This window comes from Alligator sinensis, unplaced genomic scaffold (genome assembly GCF_000455745.1).
Source record: "Alligator sinensis unplaced genomic scaffold, ASM45574v1 scaffold465_1, whole genome shotgun sequence".
Lineage (NCBI taxonomy): Eukaryota > Metazoa > Chordata > Crocodylia > Alligatoridae > Alligator > Alligator sinensis.
In genome coordinates, this window is record NW_005841979.1 from 2,831,296 (window position 1) to 2,842,419 (window position 11,124).

Genomic DNA, 11,124 nt, shown 5'->3' on the forward strand with positions numbered 1-11,124 from the left:
TAATAACTACTGATGGGAAAAGGACAGCATACACCACCAGAGCACAACAAATATGTATATTATGCAAATATGTGCCCAGGTACCTCAAAATGTGCTTGCTTAGGAGGACTGACCTGTCACAAAATGTGGAGTCAGGTTGATACTTTTTTTTTTTCTTTTAAATAATCTTAATGTTATGGCCAACTAGTGATTTGAGTCCCAATTTAATTCTTGTAATAATTCTGATTTCATAACAATAGTGAATCAATCAAATTCTTGATTCCAAGCCACTGGGAACAGGCTGTATGCTACTGTAAAACATTTCTCACTAGTCCTCAGGTGTGGCCTGTCTTAAGTTCACATTTTACCAAAGTAAACGAGTCATTTTAACAACCATCATTTTTATTTCCCTTTTTGTATCTGTGATGGATGGCAGCCCACTTTGTCCAATATGAACTGCAGCTCTTAAGCAAACCCTCATTTTATGACAAATAATGTTCAGGCACACTTAGTTACAAATGCACCTCTTTAAGGCCAATTGCAAAACGGGGTGGGTCTATCAATTCACATGACAAAGCTCTTTCTATAAGCCAATCAATACACCATACTGGATGATCTTTAAGAGTTCATTGCAAAAAGGAGGAGCATTCAGATGCAGATTTAACATAAGCAGTGAAAGAGTCACGACAAGAGTTTTTAGCATAAACCACAATAATGAATAAAGTAACTTTCATATCCAAAAATAAAGCTGACCTAATCAAGCAAGTGGCAAAATGGAAAGAAATTAATCCTGTTTTTGTGCTTGATTGAACAACATCACATAACATTATCCCGAGTTTCAAAATTCCTAATCTATGCGACAAAGGAAAGATACCTATATATCTACAATATTTATCAACAGGCTCCTTCACTGAGAATTGGGAATTCTTCAAAACGTAGCAGAGGTTAGATTCCTGGGTGCTTTCGAGCAGTTATATTCTTCGAACAAAAACTACTCTAAATCAAGTCTGGTCAAGCTCTGTGAAAGCCTCCTCAGAGGCAACAGAGATGTAATAGCAGCTCCTATGCTATCCCTTTATCTCTGCTAATTAAAGCTGCCTGAAAATTTTCCAATGAAACTATATTCCACTGAAACTTTCAAAAAAGCAAGAAGGGAGGCAAGCTGGATTCTTGAAAGTGCGCGTGATTCTTCAGCACCATTACAACCCCTGCTTCCCAACTCGTGGTCTGCCAGACTGACCAGCTCCCCAAAATCTATAGTGGTGCTGCCAAAGACACTGTTGACCCAGATGACAATAAATAATTAAAATTCATTTTTCAAAAATGGAGACTTTTCAAGATTAATTTTTGGAGAAGAGCTCATATTTCTGATTCTTCAATACAGTCTGGGCCAAAAAGATTTCAGAAACATGCACATTTTCCCTAGGGTAAGAAAAGCAATTACATTACAGTAACTATGGTTCTTCATGACACGTTGACCACCCAGATTCCACTCTTGGTTTATATACCTCCATGCACATGAAATCAGATTCTTTTGAATAGCAGCGTCTTTTGGGGCTGCACTTATATCCTGTGCACCTTCTGATTCTCTGCCACTGAGGATATAAAGGAGGGCTTGACACAACTCTCACACAACTCATTTGCCAATAAGAATACCACAGAAGAGGTATAAGAGGAAGAAGAGAGGTTGTGGGATCTGCATGGACAATCTCTCTCAAAGAACCAAAACTACTGTAAGGTCAGTAACCATTCCTTCAAGGGACTATTTACACAGATTTTGCCATTCATGGCTAACAGTAGTTACTTATTTGAAGGTAGATGAGATAAATCCTACTTGATTAGTGATCTCACGACTGTACTAGCAGAACTAGTATCCAGCTTGAAAGTTAATGCCCGGTGACAAGGAGAAGAAAAAGCACAGCTGAATTTCCATACAACTGCTCTATAGATCTTAGATGTTACCCAAGCAGGTTAGAGAGAGACACCTGAACCCTGGTGGAACAGGCTCCAGGGCATCTAGGTGGATCTTTCCTGGGCTTATTATAATAAATACTGACAAAAACCAAGGTCCACTTAGACATGGTTTGTAGAACTATTGAAGGCAGTACGTTAGATAGCTACCAGATGAACTTCTCTCTACTAGCCCTCAGTGCTCTTCAGGAATTGTTCCTTGGATACTCTGCCAGACTCCCACTGGGCCATCTACATGGGTGAGGGAGCATGTCTGGATTGGAAGCTATGTACCACTGATAGAAGGGGCAGAGCAGGGAGGGAAGTAAACCTCTTCCTCCAGAGGGACAAGTCCATCAGGCGTATTCTGCCTTGTGGCTGGTATGATGGGACTATTTAGCAATGGCCTCCAATATTCTCACGAGAGGCAAGTTTAGTACCAATTCCATGGATATGTGTTTTAAATTCCTAAATAATGATTCATATACTGTTAGAACCAAAGACTCCAATATCTTTTTTCCCACCATAACTGGTGATCAGCATGAAGTAAACATACAAGTACAGAAACACTTCACACAACTTCTGGTGCTGGTGTGGATACTGCCGAAATTTTCAGTGCAGAAGTTACCATCTTTCCATCAGTACAGGAGACAGTACAGCCCTTGGCTTAGTAAGAGGACTTGAGTTTTTGTTGGAAAGGGAGATCAATACCTGCCCTGATCCTCACAGGTCCTTTAAGACATCATTAGTGTGGATGAGGAGTGGAGCTTATGAAACAAGGCCTGAAAGCTCTAAATGATATCTCAGCTTGTCAAAGCACTGGCTACATGGATTTGATCAGATACCTGGAACTTTTCTGAAAATTTACCAAGAATTAATGATTCTAGTTTCAGTTTTATCTCTAGCCTTTAGAGCCCTCTTGTAAAAGGACTTGCAAATGAACTGGTATGTTGGACTACAGCCCTCTTTCAGGCAAAAGATCAGAAGCATGTTTTGTTCACAGGCTTAATAATGTTCTAGGAAAATTGCATCTTAAAATGTAGGCAACTTAGGGCCAACCATTTTAGGTAGCATAGAGGAGTTACCATATTTATTCAAATACAAACAAGGTTCCTGCCCGCCAGTCCTGATCAGCATACGGAAAAATGCTCCTTGTCTTACATTCACATACAAGGAAACAGATATTTCAATGGAAAGGTCTAGAGTTCTGAAAGATGGGGGGGAGGGGTGATGATGGTGAGGTGCATCATCACACAAAACACATTTTTCTCCACTTAAAAATAAATGAGACACTTTACTGATATGCTAGGGGCCCACGGATGTATTTATTCAGTTTAAAATTAAAGAAAAACAAATAAAACTTCATTGGAATGAATTAAAAACAAATCTGCAGGGCTGTGAAATAGGGGATTTATTACCTGGAACAGCTTTAAATATAGCAGAATTGCAAAAGAAAGGATAGCTTGATTGGTGAAACATCAAAACTATTAAAAAGGAGAAAGGGCTTTTAACACCTGTTGAATGAAGGGTTTACAAGGGATCTGGTAGATAATGATGAGCCATAAACCCAACAGACTCCCTCAGTACTGCCACACTAGAAATGCTGCTACCACTACCAGGCAGTTGGTTTTAAACTCTGGGTGGAGCAAGAATCAAAGTTAGGGGTAAGTGCACCAGTGCTCCCCCACCTCAGATCCACCCCTGAGTATTTTCTAAGGGAAGGTGGGGTGGAGAGGGAGGAAACCTGTGCTACCAGGTTTTTAAACAAGAAGTGGGAAAACTACAAGTAGATAAGGAGGAACTAAGTGCAGATTAGGGCTACCCAACCTTTTATGCTCTCAACTACAAGGGGCAAGAAAGCAATTAAGGTCCATGTATGGCTTCACTGGATACTGCTATTCAAAAGATTCCAATCCCCAAATCACCCGTGTAGGGTGCGTGCTTAAAGAGGTTGGAACCACAGACAGCGCACACAAAACGGGAGCTGTGAGAATCCAGTTTGGCACTCTAGGTTTTCCATGATTTTTCAGTAATTTATACATCACTTCACATAGTGACAAGGTAACAAAAACAACTTTTGTTTCTATAGTTGCCTGAATAATATTAAAAAAAACCCCAAAACCTAAAAAAATTAAAAAAAAAAAAATCAAACTGATTAACAAATGATCTTTTTGAAAAATAAGCTTATATAAGACAGTGGTTCTCAACCTTTTCAGGGCACACCTTTATAAGCGTGTTTAATTTTGGCAGGGCTCTTAGTTGTAGCCATGCTGATCTAAGGATATAGGCAGGCAAGGTGCTTTGGGTAGATGTGATATATAAATATTTAGTTGGTCTAATAAAAGATATCACATCTACCCAAAGAACCTTGCCTGCCTTTAATTTTGGCAAGCACCCTGGCTGAGACCCACCACTGGACTGCCTCAGCTTAGCTCAGCAGTTTTCAACTAAGGTGCTGCCACCACAACTGGGCGGAACTAGCCCATATGCCTCATGAAGCCAAACCAGAAATGCCTATGGCAAGAGCATGCACTCCCACTTGCATTAAGGTTATCTGATAAACCTAAAGGAAGCAGGAACACCCAACCTTGCTGCAGCGCTTCGCAGTCCAACCCCCAACCTTCCTCCTGGGAACAAAGGCACACAGAACAGCTGCATCTGCTCTGTGAGCCCATTTCCTTGACAAGCATTTATAGTTGGACCAAGAAAGGTTGCAGCAAGAGTGCAGGCTCTTGCCACAGCCCTTCCCAGTCTGGATCCATACAAGCCACTTGGGGCAATTTTGCCCGGTTTCAGCATTGGTACTTACACTATGGCAGCCCAGTTAAGAACCAAGACACCTAAACCGAGCTGTAGATTCTGAAAGCTAGGGTACTAGAGACATTAATGGCTTTAGGGGAAGATCAAAAATAAAAAACAGCAGCATAAAAGTCTTGTCTGCGCAATAGTGACTCCAATATCCATGGATAAACAGTGCCCTAAGGAAGCACCTAAGAACTAATACAAACAAGAGGAGAGCTGAATGCTCTTAGGGTCCTAATTCTTCAAAACACTTTTGAAAGGAGTTCTATGGAAATAATTCATTGGAGTTAGTCACGCACAGTTACTTACATTCATAGCCAAAGATTGGAATGTAAGAGGCACAGTGGCAGAAGTATTTTTTCTATAAAAGATTTACTTTAAAAAAAACCCCACACGAAAATGGACATTTTTCATTTTATATAATGTTTATCTTTGACTTAAAATACAAACAAAATATTACTTTAAGTATAGCACCATTATACATTCAGATTTTTTAAACAACATTGCAGTATTTATTGATCAAATTACTAGGAATACCGTTAACCTACATAGATTCAAAATTTTCACCTTAAATTTTCCAGCTATTTTTCAAAATGACTAAAAAAAAAATTATCCACATTGTGGATTCATCACATAAGGTTAAAGTGACCCTGTAGGTTCAGTTTTGACAAAAGTTTTAAGCTTTAGTATGAATAAGCTTTTATAAAGCACATGATCAAAAGAAAAGTTTTGGAGAGGTTACTGTTTTTAATTCTCTCCCCCCTCCCACACACACACACCTTGAAATTAGAAATATACTATGTGATATACAATAATAGTAATTACATATAATAAGAATGATTGCAAAAACACTATGATATTTAAAAACAAACCTTTCTCTGGATTTTTAAAAACCCTGACAGTGCTCTTTTAACCAATTGGCTTGAAAACAAACACAGAAACATACATAAGGTCTATCTGATACATGAGTGCACAGGCATGTGCGTGCACGTACACACACCCCCCCCTCCAAAACTGTATTCTATATACAACTCATGAACAAAATGTGTGATTATGAATTTGCTAATGTTCAAGTTTCAATGACAGACTTTCATGTTATTTACCCAAATTTCTGTTTATGTATGCAGTGCTCTTCTAACAGACATGACCATATGCAGTAGCTAAGCAACTTTATCTCATAATCACTTACTCTATTTTAAATGCATGTTCTTACTATTATACATTTACAGCTTGCTTGTCTTGACAAAAGTGATTTAATAAAACCAACTATTCAAGGAAAAAAAATGCTAAACAAAATCTTTTAAAAAAAGAAACATAAACTAAAACTATTTTCTGCATTTTTTTTTACAATAAAGCAGAACTTAAGGTTAAATACGAGGTAATGATCAATATATGAGAAAAATAGATTAATTGTGGTAACATGCTATAGCACCATCTACTGTTTCATCTCTGCCACTTTGTAAAAGAACAAAATATGTTTAAAGGTCAGAGCAGTCAGAACATGAAAATAAAGTGAGAAAAGATTTATAAAACTCAGTTATATTTGGATACTTATTTTTTTCTACCTAAAATATGCCCGGGATTTATTGTTATAGTTACATAATATGCTAATACCTATTTGCAAACGACACCGCATATTGATTCCACAGTGAAAGACTGTCAGGTTTGCTAGATGCAATAAACGTTATGCTTAGGGACTGGGTTTACTATAACAGTAAGCTACAAATTAGAATTTTTGTTCCCTTATTTTGCTCATCTAAGTTCGAAGTTATGAACAGAAAGAACTAATCACAAAGGGAAGGAGAAATGATGCACTAACTGATCCATGGTAATTGTTGCACGTGTCCACACTATCCTATGATAAGCTGCTTCTGAATTAACAATTGATACTTCCTGCAGTTTAGCTTCCACTTACCACAGGATAGAGTGGATGGATAAAATAATTAACAGGAGATTAGTTTAATGTGTACCAAGTTCCTTCCCACCCACATTTCCTTCTGCAATAAAATATAATTATTTAATTTGTCCATACCCTCAGTTAAACTAAATATAATAAAACAGTCTGGTAGTACATATTATAATCCATGTTATCCAAATAATTGTACATACTTGCAAAAAAAATTGTTTTTAAATGAACAGCAACAGAGATATGCAACTGAGAGCATCAATTAAGGAACAGGGGGTGATTTGGGATTTTGTTCAAGTTTTTGTTTTTTTTAACAATTTAGAGATCAGATCAGAATTCTCTTCCAGCAAGAGCTAAAAGATTGTTGAGTCTGGTGTGGGAACAAATTGAAAATTTATTTTAAAATATAGATGATGAATCTTCTTATAACACCTTTAAAGTGCACATAATGAAGGGTTGCAGGGCACTGCTAAAATTGATAAGGGAAGTCTGTTATTATTCATAATGTATTCAAAATTTTAAAGGCAAGTCAAGGCAGTTTCTTTTGCTGGAGTGAGGGCACACATGTACAGGTGAAGTTGAAATGAAAACATCTAAACTTACAATACTATCTTACAATAGTATCTTTCCTAGATCTTGCTGGTACATATTTTAATGCTTTGGAGATTCATTACAACTCACCACACCTGAGAACCATTAAAGTGAAGGTTCAATGAAAATAAAATAAAACAAAGCAACACATCCGCTAATATTTACATACATTATACTGTTACTTCACATGTGAATAAAAGCTAAAATATTTATGCCATTGGAAAAAAAAAATCATACATAGGCATATTACACATGCTTAAATTAAAAAGAAAAAGCGGTTGAAAGTAAAACAAAGTAACACAAAGACAGAAGAGTTTCAAAATGGCACAACATTCAATTACCTGAATTGTAAGCAGAGTTTTCTATTGTTTCCTTACTACTGGAACACATCCGCTTAGAAGTAACTTTAATTAACGTGAATTATTTTACTAAAAAAAAAAAAAAAAATTACCTGTCCCTTTGCTATCAGGTAAGCAACAATAGAAGTATGTCCAAACTGGGCAGCCAAGTGAATACAGCTGCATCCTTCTCCATCAATTAGTGATGGATCAGCACCATATTTCATCAGTTGTACAACCATGGATAAGTGACCCTGTCTAAACATAAGAAGTGAACACAAAACATACCTAAGTTAATTACACACATAAAACCTGGTAACATATTTATTAAATGGATAATAAACTAGAGTTTAACATTTTTAGTTAACAATTATGTGTTTAATACTTCTAAACTGAAACATAAGACAACAGTCCATTTGAAAATGGTAATCACTTTGAGTCCAATTCTGCAAATATAAGAATAGCTTAACTCATATGACCATCCTACAGAAGTCATTAAACACAAATTAATATACTGTTGATGAGGGCCTCAGATGTGTTTCCAGGCAAAAGGCCTAAAAGCTTTCAAAACACAAGTGAACCAGTAATCTATTAACACACACTTCAATGGCTTTCCAGAGTCTATGTACTAGGCTAGTTAATTTAATTTTATTTAATTCTTCCAGAGCATGTGGATGTGTGGAACAACAATTTCTACTAAAATGTTGACAGAAAATAGGGAAAACAAGTAGGGTAGTTCTTGGGCTGAGCTTCCCCCCCTACTGCATTAAAAACTTCTATAAAATCTTTTTAGCATAACGGCTGCTTGCAGGTAGAGGAAAAAACAAAACAAAACAAAAGCCTGTGCTTTACCAAAGCAACAGCACATTAGTTTGACCTGGGTCCACAACATCTGTATAGATCAGGTGCTTCAGCACTGAAGTGTGTGATCTATGCAGACACTGGGTAAACCAGGTCCTACTAATGCAGTGCCTGTTCCAAGCACGTGCTGGGCTCAGCGCAGGAACATGCCAAGTTTAAAAGTAAAAGGCAATTTTTATGGGGTTTTTTTTTAAACATCTATCAGCAGCCAATATGGCTAGGGCTACTTGTCATTTTGTTGATCGTGCCAAATATACATAATTGTCAGAGAAGGCCTCTCAGGCTATCAGAATATGGCTTTGAACAATTAGCATTCAGTCAGATATTCTTTGAATCAAACTTGAAAAGCCGATTACTAATTCAAATGAAAAATTCCCTTCAGTAACCCCTGTATAGTTATGTATTGTTAAATTCGTTCTAACACTTAAATGTAGAGCCTAACAGATTGGTTTAATTAGTGGATTTTCTGCTTTAACATATCAAAATCACAGAGTCACAGAAACTTGGGGTCGGACAGGACCTCAGGAGGTCATCTAGTCCAACACCCTGCTCAAAGCTGGACCATCCCCAACTAAATCAGGCTTTGTCTACCCAGGTCTTAAAAACCTCCAAGGATGGAGCTTCGACAACCTCTCTGGGTAACCTGTTCCAGTGCTTTCTTACCTGCAAATGTTTTTCCTGATATCTAACCTAAGCCTCCCTTGCTGCAACTTGAGGCCATTGTCCCTTGTTCTGTCATCTGCCACCACTGAGAACAGTCTAGCACCATCTTCTTTGGAACCACCCTTCAGGTAATTGAAGGCTGCTATCAAGTCCCCTCTCAGCCTTCTCTTCCCTAGACTAAACAAGCCCAGTTCCCTCAGCCTTTCTTCAGAAGTCACGTGCCCTAGCCTTCTAACCATTTTTGTTGCCCTCCAGTGGACTCTCTCCAATTTGTCCACATCCTTTCTATAGTGAGGGTCCCAAAACCAGACACAGTACTCAAGATGTGGTCTCAATATTGCCAAATAGAAGGAATAATCAATTCCCTTAATCTGCTGGCAATGCTTCTACTAAGCTGTTAGTTTCCTTCGTAACAAGGGCACACTGATGGCTCATCTTCAGCTTATTGTCCACTGTAACCCTCAGGGCCTATTCTGCAGAGCTGCTGCTAAGCCAGGTGGTCCCCAGTCTATACTGATGCATGGGATTGTTCCATCCTAAGTGCAGGACTTTGCACTTTTCCTTACTGAACTCATGAGATTTTTTAGTCCAGTCCTCCAATTTGTCTAGGTCTCTCTAGATCCTAGCTTTACCTTCCAATATATCTACTACTCCCCAATCTGGGTGTCATCTGCAAACTTGGAATCCACTCCATCCCATCTTCAAGATAGTTGATGAAGATTTTGACCAAAACCGGCCCCAGGACCAACCCCTGGGGCACTCCACTTGATTCTGGCTGCCAACTAGACATCAAGCCATTGACTGAGCCTGACAATCCAGTCAGTTTTCTATGCATCTTACAATCCTTTCATCCAACCTGGACTTCTTTAGTTTGCTTGTGATAAGGTTGTGGGAGAACCGTATCCAAAGCTTTGCTGAAGTTAAAGTATATCATGTCCACCGCTTTCCCAGCATCCACAGAGCAAGTCATCTTGTCATACAAGACAATCAGGTTGGTCAGGCATGACTTCCTCTTGGTGAACACATGCTGACTGTTCCTAATCACGTTCTCCTCCTCCAAGTTCTTAGAAATGGATTCCTTGAGGACTTCCTCCATGATTTTTCCAGGGACTAAGTGAGGTGAGGCTGACTCATCTGTAGCTCTCCAGGTCCTTTTTCTTCCTTTTTCCAAGATGGGCATTATATTTGCCCTTTTCCAAATGTATGGGACTTCTTCCAGTCACTATGAGTTTTCAAAGTTAATGGCCAGAGGCTCTGCAATCACATCGGCCAACTCCCTCAGCTCCTTTGGGTGCAGAGTGTCCAGCCCCATGTCCAACTTCTCTAAACAGTCCCTAACCTGTTCTTTTGCCATTGCTGCTCACCTCCTCCCCAAACACTGCTGTCAAGTGCAGGAGACTGGGAGCTGACCCTGCATGAGAAGACTGATTCAAAAAAGTCATTTTCCACAACAACAGTGTTTTCCACAATATCGGTCACTAGGTTGCCTCTCCCATTCATTAAGGGACCCACACTTTCCCTGATCTTCCTCTTGTTTCCCTTTCCTGTCCCTTGTATTACCCTCCCAGCAGACATCAGGGTAACTGAAATCCACCACAAGAACCAGGGCCCGTGATCAGGAATCTTCCGCTAGCTGTTTACAGAAAACCTCATCTACCTCATGCTCCTGGTCTGGCGGCCTATTGCAGACACGTACTATGACATCACCCTGGTTGCACTCTCCCCCCGTCCCTAACCCAGAGACTTTCAACAGGCCTATCTCCAGTTTCATACTGTATCTCCAAGTAATCATAGTTTTTCTTTTTTTTATATAAAGTGGTATTCCTCCTCTTCTCCCCTGCCTGTCCTTTCTGAACAGTTTACACTAAGGGTGGGCAATAATTTCAGCTGGAGGGCCACTTAATGAGTTTTGGTGAGCTGTTGAGGGCCACAAGGGTAGCCTGCCCCTTGACAGATGCCCCGGCCCCAGTCACCATCTTAGGACCAGAAGACCCTCCCCTTGCCCCCGGAACTACTCGGGGGGGGGGGGGCGGA

General features: G+C 39.2%; 1 protein-coding gene across 1 annotated transcript in view; it reads right to left on the reverse strand.

Annotated features, from left to right (window-relative positions):
- ZDHHC17 (zinc finger DHHC-type containing 17) overlaps positions 1–11,124 on the reverse strand; it is a 111,589-nt gene that overhangs the window by 53,368 nt on the left and 47,097 nt on the right. Inside the window, exon 5 of the mRNA XM_006021117.3 lies at positions 7,680–7,824. Within this exon, the coding sequence (XP_006021179.2) occupies positions 7,680–7,824 (145 nt within the window). The remainder of the gene's footprint in view (positions 1–7,679; positions 7,825–11,124) is intronic.